A 24,559-nucleotide genomic window follows, 5' to 3' on the forward strand; every position below is an offset into this window, starting at 1 on the left:
AAATATGGGCCTTATGTCAAAGATGTTCATATTGAACACTGTTACTTTATTATTTCGCTGTTAATATTTTATTAATTGTGCTCAAGTCGCACTTCTTCTTCACAACGTAAGATCTTATTTTTCGTCACTTTCTACAGGTAAATGTCATATAAGACATTTAAACGATACTGAGAGAGCGCAAAACTAATAAGAGAAAACGAGACAGAAAATGTCTGTCTAACGCTATTGGTTAGGTATCACGGACACATGCGCATATTTACGGCACGCAAAAATCAGAAGAGTTGTGTATACTGTGAAAATGATTCGTACAGGATCTTAAGATGAACTTAAAACGGTTTTGAACGGTCTTGATCGAACTGTAAATATTGTGAAAAAATCGTCGAATCGTCGCGATGTTCGCATGCGTGATCTAGCATAAAAAGCTTTTATTTTGTGTACAATCCCTGGCAAAAATCATGATTGTTCATTAAGCTTGTATAACATAACACGCGCGCTTGTATAACATGCAGCTTTGAACCTCCTCTTTCAACGCCAACTAATACATATATGTCGAATTTGCTCGGAACTACGCAGAATCCATTCTGCGACTACTCTTTGATCCGTAGATCGATTGATATTTCTTGTTTTCGTTCAATTCGATCACTTCTCAGCTGGCAGCCGACCGCCATTACTCCCGAGTACTCGGTCCTGCATTCGTCGTGTGCTTTTTCCCTCTGTGATATCGCCGTGATCGAGCGATACGTAAACATTTGTTTATTGCTACCAAACCGCACGAGGTATCTATTGATAGTCGATAGTCATGCGAGCGATCGTGCGGGAGCGGTGATCTCTTGGTGAAGAGTGCGCGAATATGACGGTGCTATTGAGTGACAGGGGTTTCGCTTGTTCCACTAGTACGTCCCGATCGCTCGATCCGTGATTGATTTCTTCGAGGATACGTCGTTCCTCTCGGAAGCGAACGCGTTCTCGAGGATCCGTACGTTTCTTATGAGCAACATATCGGACGATCCGAGTCATGGCGAAAGACGAAGGGGACGACGTGCTGCCGGACAAGGACGCGGCGAAGGGATTTTACGCCAAGTATGAGCCTAAGGAGATTTTGGGAAGGTACATATACATACGCATACATATATGCGTATATACATGCGTACGTACGCACTCTATTATTATTTGTTCATTCGTGTCTCTCTTTCTCGTTCTTCTAGTGTTAATTTCTGACGCTGCTCTCATTGCTATTCTTATTAATCGTTAACACATGCGATTCTATTGAGAAATCGTAACATTTGCTTCTTTATTTTGTTACACTGCGTGGCGCCAGTATTCGGTCAGGTATAAATGAGCGCGCACATTGTACGTGATTCTCTTTCAACAAGTTCACTTTGACATTATATAATTAAAGAAAATTCTGACACTAGTTTTTATACAGATCGCCACACTACAGTGTAGCTGTACATATGTATCTGATGAAATTAGACATCTAATTATTGTTCTTTGTGAATGTACATTTCAGAGGGATATCTTCCACTGTGAGAAGATGCATAGAGAAAGAAACAGGTATAGAATATGCAGCCAAAATTATAGACATCAGCAATGAAACTCATGATGATGGTCATACTATGAAGGATGCTACATTGCAAGAGGTGCAAATACTTCGTAGAGTAGCTGGGCATCCATATATCAGTAGGTTTTCTCATTTTTCCTTTCTACTTTAGCTACTAAAAATAGAAGTGTGTCAACTGAGAGAGAGAAAGAGACAGACTGAAATATGTAACTTTATTTTTCTTAAAATGCTTTTTTATGTTAAAATAAAGATAATCACAATATATTATTTCTTATTTCTTTTTTACAGTTGAGTTGCATGATGTTTTTGAATCTAGTACATTTATATTTTTAATTTTTGAATTGTGCAAAAATGGAGAACTGTTTGATTATCTCACATCTGTTGTGACACTTTCGGAAAAAAAGACACGTTACATTATGAGGCAAGTATTTGAAGGAATTCAACATGTGCACAATCAAGGAATAGTGCATAGAGATTTGAAACCTGAGAACATTTTGCTGGATGATAACATGAATGTAAAGATAACAGATTTTGGATTTGCCAGAATATTGAAGCCTGGAGATAAACTAGAAGGTTTGTGTCAGTCTACTCTTGGTTATAAAGAAAGTTTCTACTGTTAAGATGTATAAACATTTTTTTATTATTATATATCTCTTACATGTCCACAGATCTTTGTGGTACACCTGGCTACTTAGCACCAGAAGTATTAAAGTGCAATATGTTTGAGAATGCGGAAGGTTATGGATTTGAAGTGGATATGTAAGATTTCTTTATTGTTTTGCAGAAATGCATGTGTATCATATGTACAGAGTGATTTCCAAACGAGTGTAAAAACACTATGTTCGTATTTTTCACTTAGAATGAGCTCCCAAACAAACTAAAAGGTTTTTACCTGTATTATATATTGAGCAGATATATATTGTAAACATAATTACATATATACACATATTAACATCATTGTAACATAACTTTCTTATACTACTACTATTTTATTTTATTTACTACTTTAAAAACTATTCTATTGTATATTTTTTTTCGTTTATGACGTAATAGATGGGCATGTGGTGTGATTATGTTTACTCTATTGGTTGGCTGTCCTCCATTTTGGCATCGAAAACAAATGGTTATGCTTAGAAACATAATGGAGGGAAAATACTCATTTACATCGCCCGAATGGTCTGACATAACAGGTAAAGATTGCGATCATGGTAATTGTTTTAAACAAAAATTATAAACTTAGAAAACAAATTTATAAAAAATATACATAGTTACATGTATGTTTTTTTTTAGAGGCTCCAAAAGACTTAATACGAAAACTGCTAGTTGTTGATCCTAAAAAAAGAATTTCTATAAAAGATGCTTTGGAGCATTCATTCTTCCACACTGTTGTAAGTATTTTATAATAAAAGTCAAACGCATTTCATTTTTAATTTTTAATAGAGATGAGTAAATTTCATATGCAAAACGCTCCTTAAAATATATAAATAATTCACACATATATAAATAATAATTTGCTTTCTTTATTTTTGCTTAGTATTTCTGTTCCGAATTATGCTTGCAACCATTTCAGTATTTCAAATATTTACAACTTGCACACGGCTGAAGAAAAACGCACATGCAAACCATTTATACTTTTTCATTATCACATAATGATGCAAATATAAGATTTATGTATGCAGGATTAAAGACATTAAAATGATTTGTGTGTGTGTGTGTGTGTGTATGTGTACTTTTCTTATCTTTCTCCTCCACAATTATTTTCTTCTTAATTTTTCTATATACATTTTGCTTTTTATTAATAAGATATTTCGAAACGAGTGGATTTGTCATATGTAAGATATAGATTACGAAATTGATTATGAAAGTGTAAGTTATATATTGGACTTACAGCTGTGGGATCAAGACATCGCTCCTCTAAAACGTTCTCTGTCATCTAACTCACGACGTCTGAGTAGGATATCTCAGTTAGCTTTGGTAAATTATTTTTCTATTTATTTTGTTTGAAAAATATAAAGAATTTATCCGTTAATTTTTTTTTATCTAACACTTACAATTTGTTGCTTTAGCAAATATTAATTGGCAATGACAAAGTTGATTGTGCAGAGTGAAAACAACTCCCTGAGCGTTTCTAAAGAAATAAATATAAAACACGATGTTTTAGATGTTGTTGACTCAGAAATACTTATTGTTAATATATATACACACTTTGTTATATATACATACACATTCTATATTCATTTCTCATACTTTATTTTAATAAACTTGTCATCCATACGCATATATGTTTGTCTGCCATTGTCACTCGTTTTGTTTGATCTTCCATCACCTGATCTGTTATTAAACCAAATTCATAACATTACAAAGAAAACTTTGATAGGCTTATAAAGAGAATCTTCATATTTAAAAAAATAATATTTTCTTAATGTGTGTATAACAAAAATGAGTACTAATTGTCTATATATACTTATTTATTAATAAGTGTATTTGACTAAACGTGTAAATAATCAATAATTTTAGTATGTGACTGAAAAATTGTACGCGATAAGTTTGTGTCAATATGTGGTTTATTTGTTGCGCAGGAGTTGAAGGCCAAATCGTTTAACGCACGAAAGAGATTCCAGTTGGCGATCATTTGCGTGAGAGCTGTTATCCGTATTAAACGGTTGCATATCACACCTGAACCGCTTTCAACACAAGTAGCATGTACCGATCCGTATAGGATTAAACTTTTGCGAAAGGTAAATTTTCGTACACGAGCAAATTTTATAACAAAAACCTTAGTTGTACTACAACGAAAAATGAGAGAAAATCAAATAATATATCTACATTCAAATATTATATCTACATCTTTTGAAAACATTTAATCACGTCAAATCAGTTTTTAAAACTGATAAGCACTTTTTTTGACAATTGTTTTCAGGTGATTGACGGTTGCGCGTTTCGAGTTTATGGGCATTGGGTGAAAAAGGGAGAAGGCCAGAATCGTGCAGCACTATTCGAAAATACACCAAAGACGGAATTAAAACATCTGTATGTTAGTAATTTAAGTAGATAACTATTGTTTTCTTAAATTGCACTTAGTTAATTTGAATGTAGTTTCCGAAAGCGTCTTATCTTTTAGTTTTCATGAAATTTTGTGAGCACATACACACACATGCTCTTTGGAACAATTTCACAGAATTTTATGCAAACTGAAGGATGAACTTTTATAAAACTTTACTATGACCGCTTAATTTTCTTGATACTTGAATCTCGATGGTCTAATAAAAGTTTTACGTCAAAGAAAAGCATAATTATAGAAGTGTTTAAAACAGTGATCTTTACTGATTAGACATTTTCGAGATAAAAGAATAAAAAAATTATCAAATTATTAAAATTAAGATATATATATGTATATGTGTGTGGAGACACATGCAGATTCTTTACTATAAATTTTACCATGGTCTCAATCATATTTCCGTATCAAACATCTTATCACTTAGAGAATTAAATATCTACAATAATGTAGACATAATTTTCTGACAATATTTTTAAGTATTTTAAGAAAGTACTGGACCTGTCTGCTATACCGACCAAACGAGCACTTGGTAGTTTAAATTTATGTTCGTATTTACTTCTCGAACAAGTAATTTTCCAAAATAAAAAAAATCTATTTCAAAGTTTTATTAAAATTGAGAAAATTTCTTTGCAGTTATTTTGAATGTGTGATATTGCACTGTATTTGAAATTCAAGAGTTAATATATGAGAATTTATTTCAAGAGTATATGAAAAAAAATAACAAGAATGTAGTCAAATCATCGAACTACGTTTTAGTAGGATATAATAACCAAAAAATTTAAATTTTAAAATTTAAACGTTTGGAATTAACAATTTTTTTAACATGCGTTTGTCCTTCTTTCTCTAGTGTGATGTTTGATGTCATTTGTGTCGGTAACAGCAGTCACGTATATATATATGTATATATATACACATGTAATCAACTCTTCTTAAGGTTCAGTTCTTTTCTCGTCTAAATTTTTAGTGTGTAATTTTCCATCTTTGACAACATTGCTACATGTGACAATGGTTGTGTAAACTATTTGCTAACTAAACTTTTGTATCAAGTTTTTTTATTTTCTTTTTTTTCTATCAAAGAAATAATATGATAAAATGGTGCTAAAAATTTGTTCTTTCATAAAATTCATGATTTTTTTAGCCCCTAGTTAAACAAGTTTATTTTTGTTTTGCCTAATATTAATAGACCTAAAAAGTATCGAACACTATTTTATGAACTTTATATATAATTGTCTCATGTGATAAAGAGAATTAATATATTATATACATGAAAATACAAAAGTTTTAAGGAAAAATTTATATTTTGATGTGAGACTCACAATAATGCATATACTTACTATTTGGTAAATAATCTCTTTATTTATTGTGAATACACACACAAGTATTAGAGATTTATGTTTCTGCTTACAGAGTAATATAATAGATAATTCATTCTACATATATAAAATTACCATTTGTATTATTTGTTCCCAAAGAAAGAATAGTTTTGTCAATAGGTAATCTTATGTTATATGTATATACACATATACATACCGCATACAAATTTCTTTTTGTGTATTGAATAACATAAGTTTTTAAAATATCATAGAGAAGAGCAGTTATGTTGTCATTGCACTTTATGTTATATGTTTCTATTGAACAAAAGTTGTAAAGTTATTTTCTGAAAATTTATGATTTTTGAGTCACAAATGAGATGTGACATGTGTATGTGTGTGTGTGTATGTATACATACAGTATAAATTATGATTTGTTGTATTGAATAATGTTCATATGAGAGGAATATATTATTGTTGTTTTTCTCATTGTTTGTGTGCTTATGTCACAAAACAAATTGATAACTATAGTTTTGTTATAGTTTAAGTTTTGTATAGAAATCACTATACAGATTGCAAATTATAAATAACTATATCTATATTAAAATGTATATTTTATATTGTGAGAAATATAAGAGAAAGAGATAATAAGGAATGTTCCTGAAAGACAAGTCATAGTTGATTACATAAAAGTAGAAATAATTCATATACATATATTAAAGAGTATAGTAAAACTCTGGTTTTAAAACAAATATGAATATATTTTATTTAACTAGATAAAAAAAAAGAAACAAATTTTCTGTACAGAATCATTGTATATTGAATATTTTTCCATACAAAATTTTGTGTACAATATGTAAATTTGCAAATATCTCACTGATGTAATAATATTGATTCATATGTGCATGCATGTGTGTATCATATTTTATGAAAAATTTGTAAATAAAGATGTGTTCTCAAGTAAACATGTGTATACATATTTTTAAAACATGTTAATTAAAAATAGTTTGTTACAATGTAGTTTGTAAATAATCTGTCATTATTGCTACTTTGACTTTACACATAACACATTTTATACATAAGTTTTCTCTGTTTAGTTTTTTGTTTACAAATGATTCACGTTTTATTCGATCCTTTGCCTCGTACAGGCGCTCGATTAACAAGTGGCTTTGTACAAAAAGAAAGATTCATATTTCTGACAGCTGCGGTGCACCTCACCTCACGCAACCTCGTGGACGCGTGCGCTCGCAAAGGTAAACAATGGAACGTACCTCCTCCTCGTCCTCGATGGGTAGAAGCGGCAACGTCGCGCATACGATCCATGTGACAGAGAAGGAACGTGACAAAAGGTGGTGGAGAGTGACGCGCCGCCGTCGCCGCTGCTGTCGAGATCGGAGCCGTGAGTGTTTGCCCGGGCGAGCCGGGTGTCGGGTGTGTTTTGTGTCTCGCGCGTTCGTTTGCATCTCGTGTCGTGCGCGTTTTTGAGCGTGTGCGACGTAATGTAAAAAAAAATCTAGAAGTTTTACATCAACGGAGCATTTTGTGTCGTGGAGAAAAAACAACGAGAAAGACGGGGAAACGATCGCCGACGACGGAGCGCACGGGGATTCGATGGCCGATCGTCGATACGACCCGCGACGACAACGACGAACCGCGAATATCGAATAACGACCTGGCAACCGAACGAGCAAAGCTGGCAAACGAGCGTACGAAGGTAGAAACAGGCAGAAAGTTCCACGATACGTTTACACACACGCCCAGCCAGCGGGTTGCTGCATCACATGGGCCGCGCTCATTCGTCGATACAGCGGGAGTGACGTCACGTACCGCGCGACGATTGGCTCGCGGCACGGTGCCCGGACACGTGAATCGTGGCCAAGCAGGCATGGCACTTTGATGCGCAGTGGTTTCAGCACTTGTAAAATGCCACCGCCACGCGCTAGATCGATCAGGTTATAACCTGCGTTTCGCCGCGCGCTTCGAAACGGTCGGCTTGTCGCGGACGTTTCTCCTTCGTATCGGTTTGCCGAGACGCTCGGCTACACTCTCTCGATCCCTCGTTCTATCGTTTTTCAGCAGCACTAGTGTGACCACGCGCTCTTCACAAGATCATACAAATACGTCGTCAGGAGTGATAGATAGAGAGGGAGAGGAAAGAGATAGAGGGATAGAGAGAAAGAGAGAGCGAGAATAAAGTGAGCGAATTTTAAAGCGGGAAAGAGAGAGAACAAGAGCGATTATTTACCGCTGCAGTGTTGGATCAGGTCGTTGTGTGCGCGGAACGTGCGGGATCAGAACGTGTTTCAATCTGTAAGTTTTTGCGAGACTGTACAATAAATTTCCTCATCGTTTCTTTTTTTTTCCTTTTTATTTTTGCGGCTACCTTTCTCTTTTACTCGAACGATCACGTACACCACGCCCGGTCAAAAGAAAGAGCGATAGGGATGTAGACGGAGATAGAGAGAAGGTGAGAGAAAGAGGGAGTGCGCGCGCACGAGAGACAGAGAGAAAGAGCGAGCTAGCGAAAGAGAGAGAGAGAGAGAAAGAATAAACGTGGTTGAACCTCAGCGAACCATTATCTTCTCCGTTACTAGCGCCTATTTAATTAACATGTGTATAGAGGTGGTTGCGTGGCGTGTTTCCTATACCCATAATAGAGTCGACCAATGGCGCAACGGCCAGCCGATGACGTCACGGGCGCCGATTGTCGCGATTGGCCAGTGTTGGCGTGTATCGTCGACCCGTTTCAACGTGTATGTGGTTTGTCAGTTTTTGGAGATCGCACGAGTGTCGCTTCGTGACTTTTCGCTGCTTTCCGCGACGCGGAACGCGTGCCGCCGTCGGAAACGTTCCGCGTATGCGCCCGACGAGCTTGCTGTGTTGGTCAATCGCTATGAACCGTCGCGCCTCGCGTTTGCTCCCACCACTATTTTCGCGTGTCCGACCCCGTACGTCTCCCGCGAAGAATGCGAGCGCGATCGCACGTCGTCGACATCGTACGCTTTCGCGATTTCGCCGGCCGAGGTACATATTTGCTCCCCTCCCCGAAGCCCTCGTCGTTTTATCGCGATTTCTTCAAACGATATCTGTGAATTCTATTTCTTTCTATCTCTTTTCTATGCTTCTGGCTGTTAGGTTTCTTCGGGATAGTTTATCTCTTTTTTTTTATGAACTTTGGTTCAGTTTTAAGAAGGAAATCTCGTGTGAACTTTATGTGTATACATGTATAAAATTTGTATACTCTCTCTGCGTGATGTATACATGTTTAAAGCTCATTTCTCATATCTTCTCTGAACAAAATGTACGTTTTTAGGCAAATATATCTACTTTTCTCCCGGAAGATCTTTTTCGAGTAAATCTGCTCTCGCGAATCTCGACACCGGAGTAATGCGAGTCTCGCGATGCGTATTGCTATTCTGCGTTGCAGAAAAAGCTTTGGCCGCGTTGCGATGCGCCTGCGCCAAGCCGGCGCACGTTTTGCTTCGATGCGTTGCAAGAGCGGTGCGAGTGTGGGTGGCCAGAGTAGGGACGAAATGCTTCCCGCGCGACTGCGTTACGTCACGCGTGTACGTCACGTGATGTATAATATTGTGGAACGTGTCTTCTCGGACTGCATCTTCTAGACGCGCGCCGCGAGTCCGATAATCAAAAATTCTAAACAATGGGCTGAGATTAAATTCTTTATCTTGTTGACTGTAGTCAGGTGAGAACATCGCGTGACAATTCTCTTCCTTTATTCAGTTTGTACTTGGAAGTCATTCGATTTTTTTTTTTTTTCGGAATACTTATAAAAGTACGTTTACTGTCTTGTTGCACGCAGGTTGCCAGGCGCGGCCGACAGCAGGAGAAAAAAGAAAGCAGCTTACCACCGCTTGGTCCTGCCGATTCATCGCCGGCGTCGGCGAACGCCGCAACGCCGGCGGTTTGATGCGGCGAAGTCAGCATCACGATTATTCAGCGAGCGCAAGTGAACACAAAGATTCGGAGCAACTCCATTATCATCATCACCGCCACCTTCGCCAGCTCCCTACTACGTCTGATACGACGAAACAGTGTATTGGTCCCAGGATGAGCCTGGAAACGTTGCTGCAAGCAGCTTACTATGTCGAACAAGAGGAGAAGAAGCGGGAGCGTCTCGCAAGCACCTCTACCTCTTCCTCTGACCAGCATTCGTTCGCGTCCGCGTCGCCCCACTCTAATCACACTTATACTTCGACTGAGCCACGTGGTGAGTACCACGCGCTGCTTCTCAGCGCGACCTTTCACGACGCGTTGTTATAACACAGGGAGACGTGTATAGCGACGTTGCACTGCGTCTTGCGTTGTAACGTATTATTTTATATTTTCATCACAAATTTTTGCATATAAAGAGAGAACAAATTAAGAGATCTTGCGAAAACGACTAAAAGTAAAATAATAATATATAGCACGCACTCTGTTTTTCGATGCAACAGATAAAGAGAGAGAGGTAAAATCGTTATGAACGCGATAATTGCAACAATATCGATTTGAGTTTATTATGCATGATGGATTTTATGCGCAAAGTGCACTGTCTTATCTCTAAACATTGATAGCTGAAGTAAGATAAAACGAGGAGCTTGGTTGATGAATCAGCAAAATACGCTAGAACAACGTTAAAAATTGTATTTGTAAGCAGGTACAACATGTTTTGCTTTATATGTTCTCGGCAATCGCCGTTTACTTACTCGGTTGAGAAACACTGATATGCACACATGACGCGGTAACCATCGCGTTTGCTGCCTCCAAATTAGGTGTGATTTACCTCGCAGCAGTGTCTCTCAACTACGATAAACATTTTGAAGAAATAACGCACTGGTCCATAGACATAAAATCCTGGAAAACTTTTATCATAATCTAATAGGACATTGATGTAGATGTTATCTTGTTGTTTTATAGAGAGGATATTAACATGTTTTTTTTTTCTTCTTATTTTAATCAATGAACGGTGATATCGCGTCTGGAAACATATAGCCTATATCAGTCAATCGGCTAGTCGCATTGCTCTCCATCATAATCACTAACCGGATCATCAGCGTCGTGCACTCCTTCGATTGCCGTTTTTCCGGGTCAACGACTTGAACGGTCGCCAATCCTGTGAGACGAATCCTCGCAAATCGCGCACACGAGTGCGTGATTGCGAGGACGTGCAAAACACAATGACACACGAGACTGAAATCGCTGGTTATCTTATCTCCGTTTTTTATTCATCTCAAAAGCTTTGCTATATAGTTTGACAGTATGGTCTTGCTTCTTTAGTATATTAATTTGTTACAGGATATATTATACAGTTATTGCTCTGGAAACATCGAAGAGATGTTAGAATTTTAGTATTGCGCGCGAAAGTACATCATAGATGAGAACTTTTTACGGAGCAAAGAAAGACGAAAAGAGAGTACAGTAGACTTTTGAATGAAAAGGGAACATGTGAAAGATTCGGTTGATTTGTCATGTTTTGAATCTTCTCTTCTCGTGGTACCAGAATCAAAACGTGGAGTTGTATTTCAGTCGTTTGTACGTAGAAGTAGTGAGTGGAAATAGAGAAAGATGGAGAAGAGAGGGAAAGATGTAGGAATGGGAGTGAAGAAGTGGGAAAAGAGAGGGAGGAGAAGGCAAGCAACTCGGTGAAGCTTGGAGGGTGGCGGAAGTCGAGTGATTTAAGTGGGGGATGGAGAGTACCATAGGTACTTGACGAGGTCGAATCGTCATAGGGAAAGGGAAAGATGAAGCGATATAAGACGAACGAAAAGAAAGGAAACACTGTGACCATGGTGCTGCTACAGAAGACATGGTGTTAGTAAATCCCGAGTACGCACGCGTGTGCGACCGCATGGCGGAGCGATTAGAGGAGAGGACGGAGGTGTGACGGAGGACTGTTCGGTCACTGACTCTGAAACTACTGCGCGGCAGCTACTCTCGCACTTCATTCACAAGCGCGCCATCTACTTGCACATGTGATCGTTAAGTTCTCCCTCTCCTCTCTCTCTCTCTCTAATTCTCTTTTTCTCTATGGTCACTTATTAATACAAAGATCTTTATTCATGTAAATTTAAAATCAGTTATACCTAGAACATATTTATAACATGTCATGCAAGATCAGTTTGTAAAAATCTGAGTGTATCTCATAAGTCCTTTGGTATTTTACATATATGATAATATCACGTGTAAAGTATGCACCAAGAGAACTTAAATAGTTTCTAAAAGTCGGAAGCAAGAAAGAGTAAAATAAACGCGTTGCACATTCTATTACATTATATTTATATCTTATGAATCGCGTGCTACATATTGTATATAGTATGTACGATAAGGTCATACTTGAGTCCTCTTGCGAGATGGAAAAGTTTGCGAGAGCCACTCGCGCGCGCACGACCTCGATTATAATGCGGATGATTTAAACGCCGTAATTTGCTCTTTATCTCCGCGCATCCGGTCTGTTATCGTGTTGTGCGTGTTGCACCGGCAACACAACGGTGAGTAATTTAACAAGTTCAACGTGTGTTAAACGGCTATTTAAGACTGTGCATCCCACTTTATAATGTCGTGAATGCGATTGTGCTTTACGCCGTATTGCATCAAGAAACTCCGCAAGTGAAATTATATTATTCGTGACACGTTCTCGCACTCTGTATTTGATTCTAAGAGCAGGGACACAATAAGACCTTTTCTAGACCTTAGTTCTTTTCAATTTAAATACGACAAAAAAGTGATTTTTTTTTCTTTCTCTTGCTCATTCATATCTTTAAATAATCTAACAAATTGAAATATTTTTTTAGATATAATAATTTTTAGTAATAATACTTTTTTTTATTACTTTTGATATAAAGATTCGTACAATGTTTCTCTCCTAGAATGGAGCGCGCGTGCAAAGCGCAATCAGCAACGACCGGTGAACACGCGGACACCCCGGCTGCTGACATGCGCACGCCTGTTATCCCCAGCTAAATCCCCACCCTAAGCACCGTCGGCCGCGTGGCGTGTTGATCAATTTGCGATGTTGCCGATTCTTTTGCCAGCGTAGAGGGGCGGCGGACGATCGGATAGAGTGAGACAGAGCTACTTCGACGAGTTGAATTTCCCTCCCATCTTCATGCACTCGTGCAATCCCTACCTACCTACTGCACGTTTACGATCCATCGCTATCCCTACCACATTCATCTCCCTCCTATCGTGTTGTTCCCGAGCCGTTTCTAGGGGGATTCTTCGTCCTCTCCCTTCTCCTTGTCCGAGCTAACACGTGGAGAGACGCGCTTCTTTCAATTTTTCATATCTTATCGACCTGTGGATTCACCAGCCACCTTGACGATTCGAGAGATGCGCTGGAAAAAGTAGGGATAGACAGGAAAACGAGACTCGGTGTCGCGTGTGTAAAAAATGCGTTCTGCTGCTTTTTTTAAATATTTATGCGTATGTGCGTTGCAATGTTCTTATTATCATTTCTCAGGTAAAGAACAATCGCTCAAATTAAATAGCAAGTGTACACATAATAATCTAAAAATGCTCGAGAATCTATAGTTCTCAATGAAAGAAAATTGAAAAAATTATTCACTATTTTCTGGCAGCAGTCTAAAAAGAATTGCATCTATTAAAAACTTTTTTTATCTTAAATAAGAAAAAATTTAAGTTTTAAATTTAAGATATAAGATACACTATTTTTTTTATATTTACTTTATAAGTCGGAAAAAGTCTTTGAAATATTTAATATAAGTGGATTATTTCGGTGTGGTTTTAGGTGCCAAATTTAAGAGAGAACGCACAGAAATAGATGATCTCTTTTGTGAAGAGAAGATGCTGATTATCGATGGTAAGTATGTTTTGCGCCCGCATGTGACAAAAATTGTACATATTATGCACGAGATTAACTGTTTAATGTAAAAATCGGGAGCAATATTTCTCTGCATGGAAAATGTATACTTGGATAAATTTGGCGCTAGGAGTATATCATCGCGTGCAGCTTCTGATCGCAGCATAAGCGACCTGATACGCTTGACTAGAGTCGCTGTACCGCAAAATAAGTTCTTGGTACGATAAGGATAGAACATATATATATATATATGTATCCGCGGCAAGATTGCTGAGTGGAAGCAATTCCCGCGAGAACGGAGATGTCACTGTTAAAGATAGGGAGGGGAGTGCGCGCCATTTGCCACCTCCACGACTGCTGTCTGGTGAGAAAGGAGGCACACGAGTACGTCATCCTCAAGTTGGAGGCGGCAACGGACATTTAAGTTTAGACTCGCTCCAGTCGGTACTCGCGACTCACGAGGAAAGAGTTTCGCTTGATCGCCAATCCGGCCTTTTTGTTCGCTCCATCGAAAAGCACACGATCGCATGATCAGTTGGTCGCGATCGCCAAATCTAGAACAAGATCAGCTGGTGCGCGCGATTCTCCGAATTGCAGTTTTAAAAATAAAATGCACATCACGATAATGAGACGGTGATACACGGTGTGCATATGTTAACTTCTTCTTATAAAGTCACGTAAAAGTAGAGAGAGAGAGAGAGAGAGTAATGTAAAATGCGAAAATAAAACAGTGTCCGCAGTTCTTCGAAACTTCAAATTGCACAGTTTCTCTTCTCTATAAAGTTCTTTCGCAAATTGTTCTTCGTGCGTTATAAAATTGCTTCAAATCGGCGCGACGCACGATGAGCCGCGGTGACGACCGATTTTCACGTAATTTCTGTCGAATAGTCTGCATCGAAAGATGTTTCTTCAAGGATCGTCCATGAGGTGAATAGGCTGAGCGGTGCGACCTTTTTGAAACTATCTGTGCAAGTTTCTGGACACCTGGTTGCGGACACGTTTCGAAAGTCCGGATTTTTCCTAGAGCGGGTGACCTCGCACGCGTATCGTCCGTTCCCTGTCGCCACCGTCGTCTCTTTCTCCCCTTTCTCCTCTGTCGTCGTCACCACCGCCGTCTCTGCCGCCATCGCAGACTCCTCTCTCTCTCTCTCTCTCTTTTTCTCTTGGCTGCGCGTGTTTTGCATTTTTTCGCGCGGTCTTCTCGTTCGTACCCTTGTCGGATTCATCCGATAGAGGACGGCGCTCATCGCAAGAACTAAATCATTCGGCACGTTGACGACGGCTGTGCCGTCGCGCGATATCAGAGAGCTGAATATAACGCGCGACCGATTGATCTTCCTCGTGAAGAAGCCAAGTGGAAGTCACGGTCATATTCTGATCGACATTTTTTTTTTTTTTTTTGTTCGAGAAGATGGGTATTTTCCTAGTACCAGATGGGATTACGTCGCCGGCAATAATGCAATCACGCATGAGTCTTAATGCGCGTGACGCCGTCGTCGGCATTGACGTTGTCGATGAGGCGAACGACGTTGTGAGTGGCTTTACCGGTGCGAACAGTTTGTCGCCGCTCACGACGACGGCTACGACACCGACGAAGGTCGTCGGTATAATCGACATCATTAACGATGAGAAACCGTCAAAACAAAACGCCGACTGGATCCCATCGCCACCCAAAAAAAAGTGGATACGACACTATCTATTCGGTGAGATTTCTTGGTCATAAAACTGCAGTAAAACTGGAGATTTAAAATGTTTTTTATTGATCTTCTCTATAATCACTTCAACTAATTCTACTTATAAGAATCATCCCTACTGATATTGATTCTTCTTCTGTCTTTTACATATCACACGGTTGAGAGAATGTCCTAGTTTTCAAATTCGTTTTTCATAACTGTCAGAAATAACTGTGGGAAACAAACAATTAAATAAATTTATTAAATTCGACAAATATGAGTCACAGAAGCAGAGCGTAATGCAAATAACATGTTAAATACAAATATATCTCTATCAATAATGTTTTAACTTTAATTCTAAGTCATCTTTAGTTGGTGATATACACTTAAATTAATAATCATCTTATAACTAAGTATTGGACAATAGAAAATTTCTCTCCTTACATACATTGTCTTAACTTAATAAAAAATGTTACAAAATTATTAAAAGTAAAATGTGCACTGTCACAGGTCGAACATCTTGAGAGTCGAGTGTAAGACAAAAAAATTAAATAATTAAATAAAAAAATAAATAAAAATATACAAAGAGAATTGTGTGAATCAACTATTTGTACACTGTCGCGAAAAATAAGTCACATTGCGCGAGAGGAAGAGTAGTATAGTTCCCCTACTTCGCGTGTCGTTTTATTCTAGCGTCAGTTGACCGACATGCAGCGGCTGAAAGAGAATGGCACATCGAGAAGGGGAATCGGCCTTCCCCTCACGACGATGCGATTCATTTCCCGTCAGTGTATGCACATGCACGAGTTGTATTGACTCGATACTCTCGAATACTTATTATACTTATTGCCACTCCTCGCGGAATACGTATTTAGGTATGTTGTGCGTCTTTCAGGCGTCAAGAATAGATTTAGGAAGCGACGAACTATGCGACGAGCCGCTGCCAAGACGACTCGCGTACATGAATGAGTTAACCGTATGCGTGTTGCACACGTGCTGCGCTAATTTATCGCGCCGCGTTGCGCGCGACTCTGGAAGTAAATTCCCGGAGAGATTATTTTCGCGCGTATTCGATAAAGTGTTGCAAACCAAAAATAGTTGTTCGATGACTGTGAACATAATGGATAAAATCAAAATTTTATTCAAGCCTTTTTATCGATTTTACAGAGGAAGAACCGCTAGAAAACAACAGGACAAATGTGTCGATTGTATCCCGAGGAAATCCTGTGGTCTCTAGCACTCGAATCACGTCGTCCTCAACCGGATCAAGTTCCGTTCAGCTGACTTCGCTTCATTCTACGTCTCATCCTCATCACACAGTGCAACAACATCAATCGCAACAACAGCAACCACAACATCATCAAAATGATCATCACAGTACACACAATCATTATATGGAGAATCACAATCCAAATCAAGCTCAGGCTCAATGTGTGGGCAATCTCGTCGTTGATGTCGAAGCGAGCCACGACAATAAGAAACATCGGACTGGGTAAGGTTGTGTTACTATTTCGTATTTTATTTTTTATTTTATTGTTTTTTTATTTATTTTTTTAATTCTTTTATTTCTTGTTATCTTTTCGCTATCTCTTGATTATTTAGATTTATCGTAGGTCTTTAATGACACTTGAATGAGCTCGTCATTCATGCGGCAGTTGAAGCTAACTTATCGCGAAATTTGTAATCTTGATTTAGTTGCGTAATTGAAATCTTTGTTAAAATAACATCTGCTTGCGAAGTGATAAAGGATAAGATTATATTGTTTATTTGCATTTTACATTTATACAATATTTGACGTTGTCTGATGTGCGATTCTCTCTCTTTCTGCTTCCTCCTTTTCTTCCTTCATCAATCTATGGACATAAATTTACGCACCGTCACCAGCATATTCCACTACGAGTCGATATGTCAGCCTGTTGCTTCACACGTTCACGCTTCACCTTCTCTCCTCTTCTCTCCTCTCCTCTCCTCTCCTCTCTTCTCCTCTCGACGTGCACAGGCGATGTCGTTGCCTACGTTACAAGCTGCGCTATACCTATTTACACTCGTGCACGTGTCCAGGGTGAATGGCACGTGCACGATGCGTCGCTCGGCGATAACGCGTAGTAGCGGTTACGCCGGTAAGATCGCGCCGCCATACAACGATAGATATAGCTGCAAAACTTTCTTTTCTCTACCTTTATTTCTTTATAGAAGACTTATTGTATAAATTAAAAGAGTATTTACGCATCCCATGTGAAATAGAATTATATTTCGACATTTATTGCCTATCTATATATTGTTTTATTAATACGAACATAAAGATTTGGTTTTTGGGAATGCTTTCTTTTACACACGCTTGGCAAATAGTTTTGAATTTAGATTTTATCACAAACTATTATTGTTTAAAACCGCAGTTGCAGCACTTTCCACTTTTGCCATTGTGCGATTTCTATTGCAAAATTTGTTATTAGATAATTCTTTATAAAATGTTAAATAAAAAACTTCATTAATGTGAAGTCAATTTTGTTATTTTGTTTTTGCTTGCGCATTGCTCTCTTTTTGCTTCTTACAAAATTAACTCATTAATCCATTACATATGTGTATATATGTGTTGTTTATTTAGCAAAACGTACGTGTTCGTATGTTTTAACCCTTTCGGTACGGCAAAATGCGCTGTTTAACATCACATAAGCGCGTCAGACTGTCTTCACGCACATTTCTAGAGAAATATATAATTTATTTTATTTTTATTTTTCTTTTTCTTTTTCTTTTTTTTTATTTCTTTTTTAAATTAAAACATTTGGCTTATTGTCTGTACTTTTTACTCTGTAATATGAATGACTATAGTCATTCTTCGTACCAAAAGGGTTAACCAAAAAAACCAAAACTTGTTTTTTCTCAAATATTTTTTTATATAGACAATGCGTAATCCGATCTGGCACAAGGGAAGTGCACAATAAGCTGGAGAAGAACCGTAGAGCACATCTCAAAGAGTGTTTCGAATTTTTGAAGAGGCAGCTACCCTCTCAAGATGAGAAAAAGTCTTCAAATCTCTCCATTCTCCATGCAGCAAACAAATATATACAGGTATCCTTGTACTGTGGTGATGTAAAAAGAAATTGTAATATGCAGAAATATCTAAAGTCTCCATTTTTGAAACTGCAGTTTACGTATGTATTTCTGTACTATTTACACGCAAGAAACAGTCGCACGGGAAAATTCCTCTCATCTTATCCTTTCATTTCTTCCTATTATCTTATCTTTTACTTCGTGTGATCCGATTCTAGCCATATATTTTCCTACTACTCTTCTCGTATATCGTCCCGTCTCTAGTTACATTCGTGTGCAATAATTTTTCTTTTTTTGTTTTTGTTTTATTAAGAATATTAGTTATATCGATCTGTATAACTCCAACTTTGCGTGGTCATCATCAGTATCACGTCACGAACAGATGTGCGCTAGATTTTTATGAAAAGACATGTTTATTTTGTTACATAAAATGCAATGTGATTATCAGAAAAGATAAAGATAAAATGTGTTTTTGTCTTACAGGCACTGAGGAAAAGAGAACGAGAAATGGAGCATGAAATAGAAAGACTTGCTAAAGAAAAAATTGCCAATCAACAGAAACTGGCAGCACTGAAGAAAGAAATTAACGCAAATTGGGATCACATTGACATCAATTCTCTTTTACTGGAACAAAATTCAGGAACGGACGTATTGGTAAAAAATGGTAAAACACTATATTATTATAAATCTTATTTATTTAAAGAAAATTTATGTATTGAAGAGTAATATAATTTTCTTATCTCGTAAAAAAGCTCTTCTGTGTTGCGACTTTCTATCGATATGTTTTTTATATGCTTACAAAAAGCTTTTTGTCAAATTTTAGAAAATACGGAGATGGATGTCACTGGACTACCACGAAATGGCACAAGGTACAACAATACAAGCAACTTAAACAGCGTGACGACGACTAGCTCTTCTCAAGTTGTACAACAGCAATCCCCTAGTACAACTTCTAACATCCATCAAGCCACGACTACGGGTATTGTTTGTCAAACGCAAGATTTAAATCATGCGCGAGGAAGTTCTAGAGAAAGTCCGCCTGTAAGCTCGACTTCTGGAACTGTATCCACACTTAGCATCCCTACTTTAACGCAGGTATGTACTTTTTTATCTTTCTCACACACACACACAAAAGACAATAATATATATATGTACTTTTTTTTAGGAAAAGATCACCACATCACCCACCACAAGTATAGTGCAGCAACCGCATCAACTGCACTTGCCAATCAACGCTCAAATGTTAAACACAACTCAAGGTCTTGCGACAATTGTACCGACATTGCAACAAATCGCGCCTGGTCTTAGGGTGATACCCGGTGATACACGGCAGTTGTTGGTTGCTCACACCACTGGAAATAACGAAGGTTCCAGACCGTTAACGTTAGCAGTACAAAATTCTTCGGATCAATCCAGACCGCTTATTGCTGTACAACCGAACGCAGGAAATGAGGCAAGGCCTGTAGCACTGGTCGTTCATTCGTCCACCGCTAATGACAATAGAGTGACGTTAATGCACTCAAATCTGTCTAATAACGATCGACCGCTGGCGTTAGCCGTGCAGTCGTCTGCGAGTGACGTTAGACCGGTCACTTTTGTACACTCGGGAAACGAAGGCCGACCGTTAGTCCTTGCCACGCATTCTCCCGCGCTGAATGTTTCAAGTGAGTGTAAAAATTTATAAACAGATTTTAATCGTAATTGTAAAGCGTTGAAATTTTTTTTGTTTATTGTTTTCTTCAATAAAAATGTTTTATTATACAGACACCCAAACGAGAATAAGGACGGGAGACGCGCAGACAACACATAAGATGGTTGGTGGTGTAACACTAGTTGGAGGTAACGGCTCAGAATTAGCAAGACTTCCTGGTGGTGCGGAATTAAATATACTTCCTGCAAATGGTACATATATTTACGCATTAAATTTGCCCTGTTACCGAGTGTAAAACAATGCTGCGGCATCGTATAAACTACAATAATGTGTTTATTATTTTGTAATTGCAGGATTAACCTTAAGTCACGCGGGAGTGTCGCTTCAAACCGCCACAGGCAAGCCGGGTTCGACAATGATGCAAAACGTTCCATCTACAGAAAGTATAGCCCACATTGTCGGTCAGCACACGCCCCTGTCCGGTTTGACTCCTATTGTCACACCGATGACCGTTGTTTCTCAAGGTAACCAAGTAACCGCTCACATTCTCGCGCCATCTAGTCTCGCAGGCAAGATGATCACTACGCCGATCCTCAAGTCCGTGGGACAGATGCCGCTCGTAAACGCTCAATATCTCAATACTACGACTTTGGTCAAACCGGTCGTTGTGGTGAGTTCACCGTCAGCGTCGACGCCCCCGTCGACAACAGCTCCTAATACGCAACCTCCGTCAACTTCAAACTCGACCGTCTGACAGAATCAAGGAAAGATGAGAAAAATTTGATCATGCTGGAATATTGAAGTCTGGATTGTCAAAGTATCTATATTCATCCGTAGTAGATCTATCTTTTGTTGTTTGTTTGTGAGGATCGGCGAATCGTTTAAATACGATATTGAGTTGATTTAGCGACATTGGAAAAAAAACAAGGCGTAATCATCGTGAAAAATCGTATACAAGTAAAATCTTTGTCCGTTAGGCGGACTATTTTTAACACCGAAGAGGTTTGCGCATTTTGAACAACTAACTAAATATTCGGGCGGTATCAAAATTGTTCTGAAAAAAAAATTTGACTCAGAAAATGTAAGAGAAATATTTCAACAAACGCACACTTCGAAGCAATGAATTCGATTCTGTAAGAGGAGAAAGAGTGTCCTCTTCTATATACCGTTCTCTTTCAGTCGTTGATCGGTCGGCTGCTGGCCTATTCTGTAACTTTGAAAAGTTACAATCAGAACGCGCGCGTTGTGAATCTGCGTAGACAAACGTATGACAAAATAGTTGTGCAACAATAACGAAAGTTTTGTTTAATAATTACAGAATAATAGAGCTGGAATAAGTCAGAGTATAGAAGGGGAAGAGAAAACATATTTCCTTCTGCAGAACCGCTTTACTGTTTCGCAGCGTATATAGTGCATGTGATATATACACAGCTTTTATTATTCAAGTTAGTTTACCGTATAAATTAAATGTTAAGTTTACTTAAGAAAACCTTTACCAAGTTTCTTAAATAAACTATATACACACATATATCATAATATCGATCAATTGAGATCGATGTCTTTTCAGGACATCAATACGATGTATACTTCTCCCCTAAACTTAAGTGACTTCACTTGAAACTGTAGATTTCTTACGCTTGTGAAATATTGAATCTTGCACATGATAAATGTACACGATAACAAATGTAAGAAAGAGAAAAATTGTCGCAAAATCCAAAATTTATGAGACCTAGGTCCGACTTGGACTGTAACGCCATTGAGTGGATAAATATTCGATAATCACTGATTTTTTTAAGTTAATTCCACTTATAAAAATTTTAGGCGTAAACAGATCGAGCACGCGAAGGACTGGATTGGAATATAACAATTATGTACTATGGATTCTTATTTCTACAGTCAAAAAACTTTTTTTGTAGTATGTATGTATACGAGGAATTCTTAATCAGTTCTTTTTGGTGAAACTTACTTTGACATGTTGACGTTTTTAAAATGTTTTTATATTATATGTACTATATAATATATACACACACATATATGTATGTGTGTGTGTATATATATATATATATATGTATATGTATATTACTTCAAGATTTTCCAAATTTTTTTCCAAAAGGTCTTGTTTCGTAATAAAAAATTTTAACTTGCGATAAAAAAATTTTTTGTATATAAAAAATTATTTAAATTATCATTCTTTTCGTATATAAAATTTATTTAAATTGTCACTGGTATATATCGAGAAAAAGGAGGGAGGTCGAGAAACAGAGAGAGAGAGAGAGAGACAAAAAGAAAAATTGCTAGATTTTATAAAACATTGTTGCAATAGAGACATTGTAAAAAAAATTGATTAAATATTTAAATGATGATTAAAAGCTTTATGTTGTTTAGTAAAGAGCACAGTACGCGTTGCTTTGAGAGAGTTTAATCATTTAGCATCGTTAATCGGACAGTGTGTGAAATGTATTGAAGATTACGATGAGTTCTTCAAGTTTTATAGTTTAGTGTGGCTGTGGAGGACGGATATTGAACTCTATACAGAGATCTGTCTGTTTAATTTTATTATCACTATAATAGCAAAAAAAGTTTTTCATATTCATAATACATCAAAACCGGAAAAGAAGCATTATCTAATTACAAAAAAAAAAATAGTATAGATTTTTAATAATACACTTAAGTATATTTATTCCTTTGTATTTATTATATGTATATACATATCTCTTATATATATTATATATGTTTTTATTATCTTATATGTATAATACATAACTTGCTCTTTTCCATTCGTTATGCGTTCAAAATTGTAGCTCGCTATAAACACATTGATTTCATGTTGATTTCGTTGTAAAGGATTTACAAAATGTTATGTTCTCTTATCGTGTGCATTGTAACGATCCCCGGTCTTTTCTATTATACACATTTACGTGACGATGTATGATTTTTGCATAATATTGGAAAGAGATTTACCAAAAATATGCAATTTCGTAAAGAACACTAAAATAATGTGTTGTATCATATTATTATATATTTTGATGTTGCTATAATTTCATTATTTTCTTTTTATATTATGTATATATAAAATTTCCGTTTACCATTGTATTGTGGTGGTTCATTGGCTGTAATGGCGTAATATATATTTCATGTTTAATAATTCTTTAACTTATTCAGATACTATCGTCAACGCGGTTCGAATTGAGATGTTAATGCGTGCCTTAACGGATGAACTATGAAATCACACATTCATATAAGTGCACTCCGGCTACTATAATTCGGTTTTTTATATCACGTCACTATCTGACAATTTCCGTTTACAGATAAATTTGACGCAACACAAGAGAGTTCTTTAAACACAATACAGCTTTTACATGTTGGAGATTTTTACGTTGCAGCCCCGTTTTTTCCTCAAATCTTCTCACACTAAAACTTGATATTTATACTTGAAATACGAAGTATAAATTTCTTCATTTTTTTTCGTTAAAACTATTTTTTTATCATCCATTGAAAAAAGAGAAGAAAAAAAGTAAAAAACATATACAATTATATAAAATTAATTAGTCCAATGTCATAATGTTGCACATTGTGCTCTATATATCTGGAAATGTATTGGGTCATTATTCATATCATATTGGGTCAAGAAACAAATTTCAGCTTGCAATGGAGACGAATGAACAAACATCTGGATTTCTGAGGTACTAGTCAACAAAGTTGCAACACAACATTATTGTTCAATGAAAATGTTTTTTATCCGACCTTGAAACTAAATCCGTGCAATGATGATAGTGTAATGCCCTATGGCATGCGCCAGAAATGTATAGCTAACGAATGGATCTGGAATACAGAAGTGTACAGAGAAAGTGTCGACAAAAAATAGAGTCGAGAAATGACATGGAGAGTATGCATTTGCTCTTTGATTGAAATCGTTGTCAGGAAACTAATTATGCAAACTCGAACGATTTAACAGATCCGTGTAAATAATCTTGTTGAAGTGACGAGATCGCATCAAATTCTGTGAAATAGTTTACCACGATAGTAGATTAAGAATAACGAGAATATACTAATGTTTAAGCGTGGCGAATAAGATGTGTATATTAAAGAATGTGATATAAGTAATGAATAAACCTTTAGCGTCTTATAGCGTTTAAGAACAGATCAATCTTTCAATCGTTTACAGCATAGATAGATGTGCTAATTATCATCTATTAATTAATACTCTAAAAATCAATAAGAAAAAAAATTCTGTATATAAAAGAAAAATGTAAGCAAACGAGTGAATGAGAGGGAATGAGAGAGAAAAAGAAAATTGTACGTATATACACGCATAAAAGATGAAAACAAAAAAACAGGAAAAAAGTGCGTAAAGAAAACACTTGTAAGATACTATATAAATACTATTAAATATATGCAAAAAAGAGAGACAATGCTAGAGAGAACGGGAGGGTAAG

At 37.1% G+C, this 24,559-nt stretch overlaps 2 protein-coding genes across 12 annotated transcripts; both read left to right on the forward strand.

Moving 5' to 3' along the window:
• Positions 1-53: 53 nt before the first annotated feature.
• Positions 54-6,725, forward strand: LOC109856378 (phosphorylase b kinase gamma catalytic chain, skeletal muscle/heart isoform). Of its 7 annotated transcripts, none has more exons than XM_020431588.1 (10): positions 54-137; positions 895-1,107; positions 1,511-1,680; positions 1,850-2,134; positions 2,230-2,320; positions 2,615-2,751; positions 2,852-2,949; positions 3,452-3,535; positions 4,141-4,299; positions 4,482-6,725. In XM_020431588.1, exons 2-10 carry the CDS (start codon positions 1,016-1,018, stop codon positions 4,614-4,616), a joined length of 1,251 nt encoding a protein of 416 aa, XP_020287177.1. In that variant the 5' UTR covers positions 54-137; positions 895-1,015; the 3' UTR covers positions 4,617-6,725. The 7 variants fall into 7 exon arrangements, with proteins under 7 accessions (XP_020287177.1, XP_020287175.1, XP_020287176.1 ...); XM_020431586.1 differs by lacking the exon at positions 54-137 and adding an exon at positions 161-358 and having other exon boundaries at positions 651-1,107; XM_020431587.1 differs by lacking the exon at positions 54-137 and adding an exon at positions 161-358 and having other exon boundaries at positions 791-1,107.
• A 47-nt stretch (positions 6,726-6,772) lies between these two features.
• Positions 6,773-22,154, forward strand: LOC109856367 (mucin-5AC-like). 5 transcript variants are annotated; one of them, XM_020431534.1, is made up of 10 exons: positions 6,773-8,239; positions 9,750-10,157; positions 13,677-13,748; positions 16,589-16,913; positions 18,322-18,490; positions 18,956-19,136; positions 19,296-19,567; positions 19,638-20,136; positions 20,237-20,374; positions 20,477-22,154. In XM_020431534.1, the coding sequence occupies exons 2-10, from the start codon at positions 9,857-9,859 to the stop codon at positions 20,875-20,877; spliced, it is 2,358 nt and encodes a 785-aa protein (XP_020287123.1). In that variant the 5' UTR covers positions 6,773-8,239; positions 9,750-9,856; the 3' UTR covers positions 20,878-22,154. The 5 variants fall into 5 exon arrangements, with proteins under 5 accessions (XP_020287123.1, XP_020287124.1, XP_020287125.1 ...); XM_020431535.1 differs by having other exon boundaries at positions 6,773-7,643; XM_020431536.1 differs by lacking the exon at positions 13,677-13,748.
• Positions 22,155-24,559: the final 2,405 nt, after the last annotated feature.

This window comes from Pseudomyrmex gracilis, unplaced genomic scaffold (assembly GCF_002006095.1).
Source record: "Pseudomyrmex gracilis isolate BER0280 unplaced genomic scaffold, ASM200609v1 scaffold_116, whole genome shotgun sequence".
Lineage (NCBI taxonomy): Eukaryota > Metazoa > Arthropoda > Insecta > Hymenoptera > Formicidae > Pseudomyrmex > Pseudomyrmex gracilis.